The following is a 17163-nucleotide window of genomic DNA, read 5'->3' on the forward strand; positions in this document are numbered from 1 at the left end:
ATACGTCTGTTACTATATCTAGACAATTATTTTATTCTTTATAGCACAAATTAAAACATGGAAATACCCTCACTTTACTGAAAGCTGTACAAAGAGAGTGACATAATCGCCATCTGACGCAATCACGCCACAGCACAAAGCGAAAACATTTCCGAGGACTCGGTCTCACCGCGCATGTGCAGTGCGTAGGGCTTAAGGACAGGCTCCACGTCTGAACACAAGAGCGGCCCAGCCAATCACAAGCGGACACAGTGGAAACAACAAACGCAAATACTTCATGGCTTATGAGCAGCTCGAAACTTCTTGAATCAGGACCTCTTTCTCTGAAATCGAGTGTTGTCTTTAAACCGATCTAGTCTTTCCTAGCGTTGTTTTAAAGGGTTTTAATATAGCACGGGTTGGTTTGGGTACAAAGATGGAAAATCCTAAGGTCTCGGATAAAGAGACGATCTCGCTGGTCGTTAAAACGCCTAATCAGTTTCACGGTGATCAGTTGATTGAAGGAGTGCGCATGGACTGGACAGTGAAGGATCTCAAATGTCACCTCTCTAAGGTCTATCCCAAAAACCCGGTAGGTTTGGATTTGGTTTCTTATCCTATAAATATGGTTTACAGTAGCGGGTCGTCTACATTCCTCAACACACAACACAGAGCCCGCATCGCTGAACACTGCAGGAAATAACTGTTTGTCACCGTCATTACACTTTAACAGTATTCTAGATTCAAAATAAGCTCACATTTCCAGCTATTTACACTGTGTCCTGACTACTTTAATACAGTTATCATGTGATCTAGATCTAGTATGTCGTTTTTTGCATTACACTGAAGCAAATCAATAAAACGTTTGCTGAAAGCTAGCCAAACTTTGATACAGAGTATCTCCCCTCGCAATGTATTTGATGTAGTGTATCTACTCCAAAAGTGAATCAGAATAAGTTTTACTGCCAGGTATGCTTACACATACAAGGAATTGGTCTTGGTGTCAGGAGCTTCCAGTGCACAACAATAAAAACAGCAACAAGACATAGACCATAATAAAAAATTAAACATTTTATAAAAATAAATAAAAATTTAATAGAAGATTATATATATATATATATATATATATATATATATATATATATATATATATAGAATACACAAGGCAGTTTATATATGTATATGGGTGTGTGTATGTATATATATATATATATATATATATATATATATATATATATATATATACGTATACATATATACATATATAAACTGCCATGTGTATTCTATATATATATATGTGTGTGTGTGTGTGTGTATATATGTGTATATACACTCACCTAAAGGATTATTAGGAACACCTGTTCAATTTCTCATTAATGCAATTATCTAATCAACCAATCACATGGCAGTTGCTTCAATGGATTTAGGGGTGTGGTCCTGGTCAAGACAATCTCCTGAACTCCAAACTGAATGTCAGAATGGGAAAGAAAGGTGATTTAAGCAATTTTGAGCGTGGCGTGGTTGTTGGTGCCAGACGGGCCGGTCTGAGTATTTCACAATCTGCTCAGTTACTGGGATTTTCACGCACAACCATTTCTAGGGTTTACAAAGAATGGTGTGAAAAGGGAAAAACATCCAGTATGCGGCAGTCCTGTGGGCGAAAATGCCTTGTTGATGATAGAGGTCAGAGGAGAATGGGCCGACTGATTCAAGCTGATAGAAGAGCAACTTTGCCTGAAATAACCACTCGTTACAACCGAGGTATGCAGCAAAACATTTGTGAAGCCACAGCACGCACAACCTTGAGGCGGATGGGCTACAACAGCAGAAGACCCCACCGGGAATCACTCATCTCCACTACAAATAGGAAAAAGAGGCTACAATTTGCAAGAGCTCACCAAAATTGGACAGTTGAAGACTGGAAAAATGTTGCCTGGTCTGATGAGTCTCGATTTCTGTTGAAATCAGAATTTGAGAGTCAGAATTTGGCGTAAACAGAATGAGAACATGGAGCCATCATGCCTTGTTACCACTGTGCAGGCTGGTGGTGGTGGTGTAATGGTGTGGGGGATGTTTTCTTGGCACACTTTAGGCCCCTTAGTGCCAATTGGGCATCGTTTAAATGCCACGGCCTACCTGAGCATTGTTTCTGACCATGTCCATCCCTTTATGGCCACCATGTACCCATCCTCTGATGGCTACTTCCAGCAGGATAATGCACCATGTCACAAAGCTCGAATCATTTCAAATTGGTTTCTTGAACATGACAATGAGTTCACTGTACTAAAATGGCCCCCACAGTCACCAGATCTCAACCCAATAGAGCATCTTTGGGATGTGGTGGAACGGGAGCTTCGTGCCCTGGATGTGCATCCCACAAATCTCCATCAACTGCAAGATGCTATCCTATCAATATGGGCCAACATTTCTAAAGAATGCTTTCAGCACCTTGAATCAATGCCACGTAGAATTAAGGCAGTTATTTATATATATATATATATATATATATGTATACTAAATACAAATCTGTTATATACAGTGCAAGGGAATGTAATGGCAGAAGAAGTTGGATGTTTTGGATAAATATAAAAAGACTAGACTGTGAATTGTACATAATTATTGCTCAATGGGGCAGGCTTTCAACAATTCATACCTGTCACCTCAGTGATAAAACATGCATAATGTTTCATATAACAGACTTCACAGTCTGTGTTATATGTGTCACACATATAACAGTCTGGCTTTATAAAAGGACTCTCAACAGAGACTGCCCTCATGTCAGTAGTTGAAACCCTGCGACTGGTGAGAGCTAACTCCAAATCAACTGTCCTCATCCTCCTTGATTTGCCTGCTGCCTTCGACACCTTGAACCACAAGATCCTCCTGGCCACCCTCTCTGACATGGGCATCACAGGAACTGAGATATGTCTCGAATGGTTTGAGACATATCTCACTGGAAGATTGTTCATGGTCTCCAGGAGAAGTGTCCAAGACATGGAGTGGTGGTGGTGTAGTGGGCTAAATCACATAACTGTTAATAAGAAGGTCACTGGTTCGATCCCCACAGCCACCACCATTGTGTCCTTGAGCAAGGCACTTAACTCCAGGTTGCTCTGGGGGGATTGTCCCTGTAAAAAGTGCACTGTAAGTCGCTTTGGATAAAAGCATCTGCCAAATGCATAAATGTAAATGTAAGACATACCAGCTGACCACTGGGGTTCTTCAAGGATCAGTGCTTGGACCCCTCCTCTACTTGATGTACACATCACTGGGACCGGGCATTGAGACATTGCTATGCAGATGATGCACAGCTGTAACTGTTGTTCCAACCTGATGACCCTACTGTTGGACATTTTGGACTGGATGAAGGAATGACACCTTCAGCTCAACCTTGCCAAGACAGAACTCCCCTTGATCCCAGCCAACCCATCCACAGCTTCATTTTTCATCTTGGTTCAACACTAACCAGAACAGCCCAGAACCTGGGAGTACTTGTAGATGACCAGCTTAATTTCACTGCACATATCTCATCATCAGCCCCGTCTTGCAGATTTGGGCTTTACAACATCAGGAAAATCAGACCTTTCCTGTCTGAATATATATATATATATATATATATATATATATATATATATATATATATATATATATATACCACAGTTCCTGGTCCAAGCTCTGGTCATTTCAGGACTGGACTACTGCAATGCTCTGTTGGCTGGCCTTCCAGCTAACACTATTAAGCCACTGCATATGGTCCAGAATGCAACAGTGCGTCTGGTCTTCGTCTGATCAGCCAAAAAGGGCTCATGTCACCCCAGTCTTTATTTCAATCCACTGGCTACCTAGCTGCCCGCATCAAATTCAAGGCTTTGACTCTGGCTTTCAGGACAGCCAATTGAACCGAACCCTCTTACTTCAACTCACTTCTTCGGGTCTATGCTCCAACTCACTCTCTGCTGTCTATGAATGAGTGGCGCCTGGTGGTCCCATCACAAAGAGGCTCAAAGTCTATTTCACAATCGTTAACTTTTTCTGCTGCTCTGTGGTGGAATGAACTTCCAAACTCCACACGATCTGCTGTTACCTTCTCAACATTCAAAAACCAGCTGAAAACACATCTGTTACCACTGCACTTAACATGCACATTACATTACACAGTAAAAAAAAATCCTTGTCTGTTCCTTTCTTTTATGCTAGCATATTTACAATAGCTGCTGTGAGAACTTGGCAGTACTATACTATGTATGACAAATTGCTTGCTATGTGTCTCAATTGTAAGTCACTTTGGATAAAAGTGTCTGCTAAATGTAATTGTAAATATAACAGAATTTTTGAGTGTTGTCTGATGTGTAGACTCATTTTCTTACAGGCTGAGAAAGATCAAAGACTCATTTACTCGGGCAAGCTCCTTCTGGACAACCTGCATATAAGAGATGTTTTCTCTAAGGTGAGTAAACATAAACATTAAGATATGAACATTTTAGATTTGACAAGTGACTTCAAAAACTGAGCTCCATACTGGAGCTAGACCGATATATCAGTTTTACTGATTATTCTGTGCCAGTAGTTGCTTCTTGGAACTATCTGTTATTGGCAAAACTGTATGCCAATAGTTGGCAATAGAGAAGCCAAACTTAAACAAATACACTATGAATGATGGCAAAAGCTCTTTTTCTGTTGTACCAGTGAATAAACAAGTTAATAAACCTGCATCACTTATACACATCATAAGCGATTTATTAATACATGGTATCTAACAAATTATTAGTTTTTTTTTTTTTTTTTTTCAATAAAACACAAAGTGTGAGTCATTAGTTGACAAATATTAATAAAAAAATACAGATATAAATAGTTTTTTGCAAAAATCATTGATTTCCATCATCTTTCATGTTGACGCCCTCTGGTATCAAGAATTGTAAATATGACTTTGCTTGATTATTCATGTACTCTGAACTTGTAATTACGATATATTTCCGACTCTTGACGGGCACATTACATATAGAGCATTGCAACTTAGTCAAGTCTGTCATTTCAAAATAAAAGTCATCTGTGAATTTCGGACTTGTTCATAGTTAAAAGTCCAATGTTTTATACCAAATCTTAATTTTTCTCGCTATTATAATTACGATATTTCCAACTCCTTTTGAAGAGCACATTACATATAAAACATTGTAACATAGTGAAGTCGCTTTGATTTCAAAATAAGAGTTGCTGGTGTATTTCGGGCTTGTTTATAGTTTAAAGTCCTGTGTTATACACCACATCTTAATTTTTCTCGTTGTTATTATTGGGATTTTGATTGGTTGCACGATAAACTGCTTTTGGGATTTTATTCAGTTTGGGGCCTCGATGTCTGTGCCCTTCATAGTAAGGAATGACGAAGACATTTTACATCATTCTATAAATTGATTTAAGTTATCAGCCTTTTACACCACCTTAGTATTCCCAATCGTCAAAATTCACCATCGGATGACCTCTAGTCTTCACAGAGTGCCATTATCACATTACAGTATTATTATGAATATAGCTCTATTTATATTTGCATGAAGAAGATCTAGGCTGTATGACAGGGTTGATAAAATGCTGTTTGACATTCAACAAAACACTGTTGGATTTATTGCTACTTGTGAAGGGAAACAAAAAAACTAGTGTGAAGTAAAAGTTGCATGGTGGTAAACATCAGGGAGAATGTTACATATGACAAAAATGCTTTACAAAATAAAATAAAAAAATATCACTCACACGGGCATGAATTGGGCTTATCCATGTGTTTTGCTTGTCATATATTCACAAAGGTCAGATTACTGATCACAAAAACAGGGCTGTAAGCAGAGCAGGGTCCTATTAGAACCATAAGGGTGGGCCCACAGACACCGCTCAGAACAGTTGTTTTGTATCCTCAGCCTGACCCTTTTACCATGTGCTGCAGTCAGTCAAATTTCAAAGCTTCTCAAACTAGAGACAGTCAACAGCCCCCCAGGCGAGATGTGTTTTTGAAAATTTAACATCTGTCACCTGATAGACTTAAAGGATGACATAGATTTGGATAAAGATAAAATATTAAAACAATCATGTGGTTTAAACATTGTCACAGCTTTATGCAGAATGGTAGTTCATATTGTAAATGTCTTTGTTGCCTCAAAAACAAATGATCACACACTTTTTTTTTTCCCCAAAGGAAAAAGATTAACAACACAACAATATAGATTTAGTTTTGTAGTTTGTCCTTGTGCATTGCTTTTGTGTCCAGATACAACAAGCTTTACCTTTCCTCTTTTTCTTTTTTTTTCTTTTCTTTTACAGGTACCTCCAGAAACCAAAGCCACTCTTCACCTGGTGTGTGCTTTGAGTCCCCAGTCATCTGCCCAGCTAGGAGCAAGACCCAAAGTATGTTTTTTATTATTCACATCTGTTTGCATTTACCTCTGATAATGCGGTTTTCATGACTTATTTATCTGTGTTTTAGTAGGGAGATTTTCATTTTTTACTTCATTTAGTGATTTAGAAAACACAGTGAATAAGTCTTCATCTGTCTGTCCAAGTATACATTATAAAATGTAGGTCTGCCCTCAACCAAAGATTTTCCTAGTCGACTAGTCGCACGTTTATGATATTAATTTAATTACTTAAATATATATATTTTGGAGGGCATCAGAAAGAAATTTGAATTCCAGGACTGAGAAAGAATGTTATAAGTAACATTGCTAACACTGTTCAACATTACAGAGAAATACTAAACTGTAATAATGAGCCTTTAAAATATAAAGTTTACAAGCGCACGCATTAAACGAGCGACACCTGCAAAAGCAGTTATGTTTCTGAATGTGTTGGAAAAACCAGCAAGAGACTGTCTGAACGTTTAGTTAATTTTTAGAGAGAAGTGCACATTAGGGTAGCGCCGACAGACGATTATCTCGGGGATCGCCGATGGTCAGTGATCACCAATAGCTGATGCCTTTGACCATGTCAAGATGATATTTGGCTCGTTTTCCAATTAATTAATGAATTTAATTAATTATTATTATTATTAGGAGTCTATTATTATTATTATCAAATTAGACACACAGACACGTGCTTGAAGAAACACACTTATATTATTAAGAACAGATGACAGAAAAGCTGCCTGTGCGCTGTTTGTACGGTGGCGTGTAGTCTCTTGGAACACGTGCATATAAAAGTTTCTCACTCTTTATTTGTTTCTGTCTTCTGAATTTTTGTTGTTGTTGCAAGAATAGTATCATCTATGAGTGCTGCAAATTACCTCAGACCATCTCATCTCAGGAGGTGTTTTGAGTTCAGTTCACTTTATTTCCACAGAGCAGTTCCTTGTGATCACAACTCTGCTGGGCAACTTTATATATTTAGCCTATACATTTGTGATTAAAAAATAAAATGCTACAAAAACACATTCACTTCGAACCATGATTTATATTTCAGTGATCATTATCATCATTATACTTATTATTTTTACATTTAGAATTGTTTTTATGTCTTCATTTGTGTAAGTTATATTCCATCTGCATGTTTATATTCCATCTGCATGTTTAGACGGATACTTGTCTGATGGTAAATGGAACGTTACTTCTATATATATTGTATCCGGGAAAATATGTGTTAGGGTTGGGCGATGTCCGCTAAATTGGCAGTTGACGATGTTGACAGTAAAACATCGCGATGGACGATGATATCGTCGGTGGGGTGGGGCGGGGGATTATATAATTTCATATAATTTTCAAAAATTATATGAAAAATTATAATTTCGTTATTTTACTAACCCAACTAATGACTCGTCTGGCGCTTTATCAGTAGGTTGCACGACATGTGAAGCATTTTTAGCTTTCACTTAAGAAGAGTTGTGCACTTTTTATTTTAATATATCTCTTTACATAAATACTATTTTCCACTTAAAAACTATAATTTCGTTATTTTACTCACTGATGAGCAAAAGGTCGAGGCAGAAATGACCATGTACCTGCAGGAAATGGCCACTGATGGGGAAGAGGACCCGCTGACTTGGTGGAAAACGAACGACAAAAGGTTTCCGCTCATGGCAAGATTAGCACGGAAATATCTGTGCATATGTGCTACCAGTACTCCATCAGAGCGGGTCTTCAGCACAGCGGGTAGTGTAGTTACTCCAATCCGCAGCTTATTAAAACCAGATAAAGTGAATATGTTGGTATTTCTGGCCAGAAACATCGAAATTTAAACATGGTCTATGGTGAAAGATAGTAGAATTCTTTATGCATTTTTCGCCATCCGCTATGGAGCTATTCGATTTTGCATATTATTTTTAAACGCTCATTTGTGTAGTTCATATGACCACTTTACAATATTTCAGTAACATAATTTATTTTGTAGCCTGTGCTGAAGTTAATTGTGCTGCTAATTATAAGTGAAATGTTAATGCCGAAGTTTCGGGTCTGAGTGTTGTTCCGCTTTCTTGTTTTATTTGTTGTTCTTCTATGTTTTAATAAATGTGTGTTATTCATATTCACCTTGTTTCTTTCATTTGATTTGACATTATGGATTTATGGCCAAGGAAATTTTTCTTTAAAAGTATTAACCAGACAAAAGTTATTTGACGCTCGCTGGTCTGGGTTTATCTTAAACTGCCGCTTCAGTGTATACAAGAGCTATGTGACAATGAGCAAGATGTTCTGAGACACTACAACTACTAATAATTAATTAATAAAGGCTATTTTCTTGTAGCCTACAACATAAAATATTTTAATCTAAATGTACAGTGTAAGACATGTAAAAAAAAGACAAGAAGCAAACAATGTCAAGATCAATATTTGTGCAGCCTGCCTGACACGGTATTTTCACAGACTAACACGTCACGTCTCTGGCATAAACTACAGTATTTAAAATAGCATATATGCATTAGTTATATTCTCAATTTAATTTACAGAGCAATCCCTGCAAAGTTTTTAGGTTAACTATAGAAGAGACTAGTGAGTCACACTAGCAAGACTCGCAAAAGGGGCTTGGGATCACGATGGTGGCTCTACATCGTGATGTTGGTCGTCCATCGGCACAACCCTAATATGTGTGTGAAAACTTAATCAAATACATTTCTAAATTCAAACTGCACTCCAAACGAAACAAAAAAGCAATTTTTGTTTCGTTTGAGTGCAGTTTGAATTTAGAAATGTATTTGATTAAGTTTTCACACACACATTTTCCCGGATAACAATATTCCCGACCGGTAGAGAATGCACAGATGAAGTAGGTTCTTTGCCTGAGAGATGCTGACAACTGTTTTTAATTTTAATTGCACTTAATGTTTTTCCAGTTTCATTTGGTTATACTGGTGTTCGTCGTTTCCTGTGGAGGTTTTTTTGTTTCTCAAGGGAAGGTTTTGCTGTTTCATTTCAGTGGAAATATCAGCAGACAGTTGCTTTCTTCCATTTTCTCTCTGTGTCCTTGTTTGCATAAACCAAAACCTGTGTTTCAGATGAGTATGTGTAGTGTGTTATGCACATGCCCTGGTTTTCCTACTAATAATCACATTTCTTTCTTATCTGTGGTGCAGATTACCTCAGCTACACAGCAGCAGAGTTCCCAGCCCTCGCCAACTGCAGCTAGCCAAAGCACAGAGTCTGTTTCTGCAAGTCCATCTGTGACCTCTACAGATGGCCTTAGACAGCGAGGTCAAGCCACATCCACTGCTGCATGGCCTGGCACTAGTACCGGCACATCCATGTGTGTTTCTGTCTTAAATATTATTAGTGCTATAAATATGTTGGGTGTATTAATATTGTGTACTTGCAGAGTATAATGTTTTGTGCTAGAGTTAATGTATGTCCTTCATTGACAGGCCTGTTTCAGCTGCAATGGACCACCCAGCTTTCCCCACATACTCGCTGTACAGTCCACAACAGCTTCTGTGGTTGCAGCAGATGTACGCCCGCCAGTACTACATGCAATAGTAAGTACCCTCTATATAGGCTGGAAAGATATAATGACAATTATGCTTGATGCGCTAAATCTGTGAAGGCACTCCCACATGATATGTTGTCCATGTTTAATGGGTTTTAAATGCTGTTATCTATTTTTCAGTCATGCTGCTATGGCAGCTGCCACCTCAACTCCAATGGCCACCCCTCCAACTGCTTCCTCACTCCCTGTCGCCCCTCATCAAGCCGCTGTACCTGCAGCTTTACCCAATCAGGGCCCCATCAATGACCTGCCAGCCAATCAGAATGCTCCAGGTCCTGCATTCATCAACCCAGAGGGTGCCAATCAGAATCTGCGAATGAATGCCCAGGGTGGGCCAGTGATGGAAGATGAGGAGGACATGAACCGTGATTGGCTTGATTGGGTGTACACAGCAACGCGAATGGGTATCTTCCTGAGCATTGTGTACTTCTACTCCAGCGTGAGCCGCTTTATGCTGGTCATGAGCAGCCTGGTAATTATGTACCTGTAAGTCTTAAACAAAATTCCTGTTATTTTGTAAACCCAACATTCAGTAACTTGTCTTCTTGACTAGAGTGACATGCAATGGGCTGTTCACATGGGACACTCTTTTGTGTCTATGGGAGTACTTCCCATATTCATTTAGCAGATACTTCTATCCAAAGCGTCTAACAAAATGGTGAAGGATACAACAAAACCAATTAATCTTAAGGTGACAGGAAGACAAAGTGCTGCATTACAAAGTTTCAGTTGCATTAGAAAAGTACTAGTCAAGACATAATTTCAACAATATTTTTTATTTTTTTTACTTTATTGTCAATTGCTCTAGATGCACTAGATGGCCATTTTTGACCATTGCGAAGCACGTCATTGTTTTTTCAGTTACTTGCATCCATGAATAATGAAATGTAAAAAAAAATTAAACCCATTCCTCGAATCCCTTATGTTCTTTTTCATTTCTCTGCGCTGCATCTAGCTGTTTTGGAATGTCAGAACGCGTTGTGTGAATGGCCCCTAACTCTCTCTGAGAGTTTTGTTTGTTAAGATCTCAGATTTGGCTCGCTCTAGCAATTTGTGTGCGTATACGCATATATCACAAAGTACATTACTCATTGTTGACTTCAATTCTACATTTATTAACAGACAGGGAGGAAAATTAGGATTAGTTACACCCTCCGTTATGTAAATTCAGACTTTCGGCCAGTCGTCTCTGTTATGTGCACAAACTCTGACACTCGTGCATTCCTGAGCAATGAAAGTATGAAACTGGTTTATGCTGAGTTGAAATGGATAGATGGACTCAGGCTTCTCTTTGGTCATAACGAAAACATGACCGTATATGACTGTAATTACAGTGGTCTGTGTGTTTGCTTTCATGTGGTTGGGAGCAGTCTGGGACTTGGTTCTCTGATCTCCAGCTGTTATGACAGGGGCTCTATTTCAGTTAAAAGGCTGATAAAAACTTCGGAGTTCTGATAAACTCGCTGCAAACGTGGCAGTTTGTCTGCTCCGCAAACAAGCTCTTAGTACTTCAACAATTAATGGCTTGATCTGAGAGTGTTCAATGCGATCATTCATAAACCCTCTCTACTGGCAAAACTGCTCTTCCCTTTTCTCGTTGCGTGACCCAACCCCCCCCCCCCTTCATGTAAGCAGACAAGGGTTATTTTTAGGTGCTGCTGACTTAAGTTAATGAGTTAATAATGTGCATCTAAACAGTTGAGGTGGGCACGTTGATTGCTATTTAATGTAAATGGTGGTGTTGTAATTTAGATGGAAGTCAAGGAGGCCTGAACTTATTTAGTGGCTATGCTAACTGCCCCCCCTCCCCCCTTTCAGGCACACAGCAGGCTGGTTTCCCTTTAGACAGAGACCTCAAGCCAGGCCTCTTAATCAGCCAGCAGCAGAGGTCATTCAGAACCAACAAAACCAGAATGAGGACAGACATCAACTGGTGAGTGACTGTTTTTGTTAAATTCAGTAATGGCTGTACTAATATATGAGTTTTTAAGAAAGAAAAGGATAAATAGTGTTGTACATGTGTACTAGGGTTGAGTAAAAATATAGATTTTTACAATGCATGTGATGTTAATTTGAACATATCGATTATTAAATCCTAAAATGTATCTTTTACTTTATGCAGCAACCTTCTACAATGTGAGTAAATTACTCGCATATGCAACCAAATTTTGCGTGATGTGACTAAAAATGTCAATGATTTCACTGTTAACAGTAAAGGTTTGGTTTGACTTGTTCCGTGTAATGTGGGTCCAAAGATGAGACCACACAGTTAATTTGTCATTGAATAATGTCTTTTTGTCTTTACTGTCAGTTGTTGAAATAAATAAACATCTAATTCTAATCACACATAGCATGGATGGGATAAAGAAGCCATTCCACTTCACTCATTAATATACAGTACACTCGAATAAAACTTCTGTGAGATGAATGCTCTGCAAAACAATGTAAATATACTTGTAAATAGTAGAATTTAAGCATGTAAACAATGAACATGTAACATATATATATATATATATATATAATTATACACACACCGGCAGCCAAAATGCACTTACTCAGTGATGTCACTGAATATCACGTGTCAAACACGATACATTTCAAGTGGCATGGGAGCTCATTTCTGAAACGGAGGATAGCAGGGGATCGCAAGTTTCACTGAACAATCAGTTAGAGCTTTTCCTTCCCCTGCCATCTATATGTATTCGAGCGCATTTTGCTCACTTCAAAAGTGGAATTAAACGGTGCTACACGGGTCAATTATCAATACGGCTTAATCATAGCAGCACGAGGGCAGAGCAGGTTTGGTAATTCACTGACTGGTCTCAACCGAACAACAGACTATTTTAAACAGGGGTGTAAAAAGTACTAGAAATTTAAAGTGAAAGTATGGATTCTGAGTGAAAATTTTACACAAATATCCAAGTATCTAGCAAGAAACATACTTGAATGAAAGTAAAAAAAAGTAGCACATTAAATTGAACTTGAGTAAAAGTAACCGCAAGAATGAAAAACAGATTTGATGGTAGATTTTTTAACAATTCCTTAGTGAGTAGGAGAAAAAGGAGACATTTCATCCTGTATGAATCCTTACTAACTAAAAATATTTCACTAAGGTAGGACCTAGGGCTGGGTATTAATACAGGTTTCCTAATTTGATTCTGATTCACGAGCTCTTGATTCAGTATTGATGCATATGGGTGTATTTCAGTTTTAATGTTTCTTTTGCTTACATATGAACAAATGCTGTAAATTATACAGGGGACCTTCTAATTAGGTACATTACAAAAATATATATTTTTTTCTAATTATATTTTATTAGTTTTTCATAATTTTTAGCTTTTTAAAACTGAACAAATCAATGTATTTAATCATTCAATTTGATACTATTGCATACTGTATATTATATTTTTTTACATGTTTGTTTAATTGCATGGTTTGTTCTATTCTCAGGTATTTCCATTGAGTTGTTGAACACGTGCTAAAAAAACGGTACTGTCTCTTTAAGGAAACCCGACATTTCTTTAAAGAAAATGAGCAAAAGTTAACAAGAGATACAAACTGCTTGATCTCACCTGTGCTATGAGGGATTTTAATTAAATATAATTTTTTTTTGTTGTTTTTTGATCAACAACTGACTGCAAAGAACTGAAAGAGTATTAAAAGAGACATTAATTATGGGAAATATGGGTATTATGGGCATGGGATGTTCATCCATCTTCAGCCAGTGATTATAATTTGTGTCAAAATGAAGAAAATGGTTTAAAACAAACAACCCCCACTCTCTAAATGGCAATGACAAAGAAAACAGGAGAAAACATAAATTAGAAGGCTTTTAAATTTTCAGATCAAAATGCTTACAAAACTTTACCATGAATTTACTGCAGTAACATTTATTGTACTCTATTACCTATGGTAGTTGAGGCAGAAAAACTTTCTAAATGTATTTAGACTGCTATTTTTTCATTATAAAAATGCCATAGTTCTTTATATAGAGAACATAGTTAATAACAATGTTAGTGAGGAGCCATGCATGGCTTTACCTTAGGTGTCCATGAACTATTACAAAAATCATTGTATCAAAAATCAAGAACTATGGTGCATTTTCATAATTATGGACCAAGATATCAGTTTTCCATCCGTATAAAATCTGTACACTTGTAATGCTCTCTGATTGTAGAAAAACGAAAGTTGTTTTGTTTACCTTCAGAAATTCCAAGATATGACAGTAGTTTAATTAGTAGGAGCCTGATGAAAGTTATCTGTAAAGAAGACCCAACTTATTCACAGTCAGAATATTTCAATTTAGCCATATAAAAATTTTGTGTTTTTCCACAGATGTTACTGTTGATAATATCCTAATTTTCATCTGCATCCCAACATCAAATCAATGCTATTCTGTTAAATGTGCATTTCAATGCACATAACATGTAATATTATTGGTAATTGCATGGGTGCTACCAAAGCAGGTGCTGGTGCCACATTTTCAAAGGTCCCTTTGAGGACATAAATAAACCCTGATGACACCTCTGTTTTAATCTATTCTTTGACCAACACGCATTAATTGTGAACAATGAAAAGATCCTATGGGAAACACTGTACAAAATACCATATTTATTGATTGATTGAATACATGGATTTGTGATCAATGTACATTTTGTAAAATATTTTTTTTGTAATTTACCTAGTTAGGTCCCCTGTCTCGTTAAATTTCTTTGAATCGAATCTGGAAATCTGTATCAATACCCAGTCCTAGTGAGTACTGTATTTTGATGTGTGTAGGTATGTGTGGTAGAGAGCGAGTGCTTAATATTTCTTACTTCGTTTTGAAGGCACAGCCTCCTGCTGGAGAGGAGGGTGCAGTTGCAGCTCCAGAGGAAGTTGTTCAGTCCCCCATGGCAGCAGTGCCTGTTGCCCCAATCAGACCACCCATCCTCTGGACAGCCTGGGTCTTCTTCAAAGCCTTCTTTGCTTCCTTGATACCTGAGATTCCACAGGGTATAGGAAACTGATAAAGATCCAGATGGACAGAAACGATTAGAATCAAAACTGGATCCAATCCAATGGCCTGACCGGAAATTGACTGGAAATTAAACTTAAATAAAGGCAATCCTAGATTGTTTCACAGTAGCACTTTCTAGTCCTGTGGCTCAAAACATGTGAGCAAGATTTCTCTTTCTTCCTTATTCCCAAATGGTTACACAAGTAAACCTGTAAACAAGTGCTGGGACTTGGAGATGTAAATATTTCTGTACAGTTTTTGTACAGCACGTAAGATTTAACTACACTGGCTTGGATGAATGTTATTGGTCCCTTGGCCTGATCACTTGTGTCCTGTCACCAGGGCTTCATTTCTTTTGAAAGTGCTCTGCCATGAGAGGTCCAGGGATTAAACTCATGGACTAATCATATTATGGTCCTAGTAAGATGAACAGTGAATGTCATACATTAATTCTGTTCTAAGTATGTGAATGGATGATGGCTCCTTTTGCTTGGAGAATGTATTTATGGCACTTTTTGACTTGTAAAATGAGTATGGAAATTTTAATGTTCATGAAGAAGGTTTGGCATGTGTTTAAGTGTTGTGAGCAGGTACATTTTCAATTAAAAAAAGAGTTGGTTTTTGTCCTGGGACTAAAAAAAAACAGGTAAACCTTTCTGTATTTTCTTTACATGCATAAAGAAACTGCACTTTTGAAACATGACCGGAACCAAAAGAGGACTAGTTCTAAAAGAGATGAAAAAAAATATAGTTTTAGATCTGGAGGTTCTCAAAACTGTAGCATTGCTGGTATTTTATGTATAAAAATTAGCTGTGCTATTAACATTATTAAGATAAGCCTCTGTACAAGGAAATTAAATAAACATTTCTTTGTTTCACATTCCAGTTTCACTTTGAGAGTCTTTTATTGTAATGTAGTAATTATAGAAATGTAGTACAGTGAGTTGCGTTCTATTTAGGTGATGAGTAACATTTGTATTAGGCCTATTCTTTTTAATTTTGGTCATTTTTATCTTTTCAACCATAGGCTACTTTGCCCCAGCTTATAAAACTTCAGAACTTGTTTTGTATCATAAGACAACATGTTCTTTTCCACTTCCCATGCACTCTGCTGATGACATCCAGATTAATTTCTATTATTCTATCTATATATCTGTCCCTTTTCTGAGTTCACTGGCCAATTCCAGAACAGTAAGTTTAAGACAGGGTACATTCTTCAATACTTACCATAAGCCTGAACCAACTGGCACTGTCTCCTACATGGACTTTGGCATTGCCAAAGTCCCGTTATTCAAAAGAGAAACATGGCAAATCAGACATTACAGGCCCAGTCCACCCCCTCTTTCCTGGGGCTACCTCTTAATGTTCCTATGATATGATATGATATGGTGTGGTTAATTACAATAATGAGACTTCATTCATCAATTCCTCTGTGTTTAACCCCTACCAACTGGCCGAGAACCACATGCTTTATTTCTGGATCTCTGATGGGGTCCTCAACCCACTTATGAGTGCTGCATACCATGATGGACGATTTATTCGCAACATTTCTGGAACAGAACTCATGGTATGACATAACCTCTTACCAACCCTTGGGAAGTACAACATGGAAATAAACAATCTGTGGGTAGAACTCAATATCTATTGGTAGAATCTGTTTATAGCTGTGAGATAAACCACAATTTTACTATGTTTTACACTTTTGGAGGGAGACCCTATAAACGGCTTGTTGTCTGTGCATATTAAGCTGGGATAGGAGAATGTTTTTTACCTTTTAAATCTTTACTTCATTATAATAACATAATCTTGTGATTGGGAGACGAAAACCCTTTCATGTAATTTGTAATTATATGATTGCAGTTTACTTATTACTTATATATATGAACAACGCCATTGCTCAGTGTTATATAACTTACTGTAAGCTATGAAATGCTGTGAAGCTTTATCACTTGTGTACATGTGTTTTTTTATATTTTTTTTTTAGACAGCTATCCTCACCCAGACCTGAATTGTTGAGCTAGGTACTGAAATGCATTGTGCAAATATGAGTATTAGAACCATACACATGGGAGGAAAACACTCAAATGCAATTTACAGACTGCCTATAAGTCTGCTGTCGTAACATGCAAATACATGTTTTCCATTTGAAGCATAGCAGCTGTCACTTAAAACAAGGGCAGCGCCTGTATGTTTCTGTGACTGAGAACTAATTTTATATTCTCACTAGTGGCTGTCCTCTG

The 17163-nt window shown here is 37.5% G+C and overlaps 1 protein-coding gene across 1 annotated transcript; it reads left to right on the forward strand.

Moving 5' to 3' along the window:
• Positions 1 to 216: 216 nt before the first annotated feature.
• On the forward strand, positions 217 to 15814 carry LOC127623387 (homocysteine-responsive endoplasmic reticulum-resident ubiquitin-like domain member 1 protein). Its single transcript, XM_052097836.1, has 8 exons — positions 217 to 571; positions 4349 to 4426; positions 6283 to 6366; positions 9518 to 9687; positions 9803 to 9913; positions 10045 to 10410; positions 11743 to 11857; positions 14754 to 15814. The coding sequence occupies exons 1-8, from the start codon at positions 416 to 418 to the stop codon at positions 14931 to 14933; spliced, it is 1260 nt and encodes a 419-aa protein (XP_051953796.1). The 5' UTR covers positions 217 to 415; the 3' UTR covers positions 14934 to 15814.
• Positions 15815 to 17163: the final 1349 nt, after the last annotated feature.

The sequence above is a fragment of the Xyrauchen texanus genome, chromosome 29 (assembly GCF_025860055.1).
Source record: "Xyrauchen texanus isolate HMW12.3.18 chromosome 29, RBS_HiC_50CHRs, whole genome shotgun sequence".
Classification (NCBI taxonomy): domain Eukaryota; kingdom Metazoa; phylum Chordata; class Actinopteri; order Cypriniformes; family Catostomidae; genus Xyrauchen; species Xyrauchen texanus.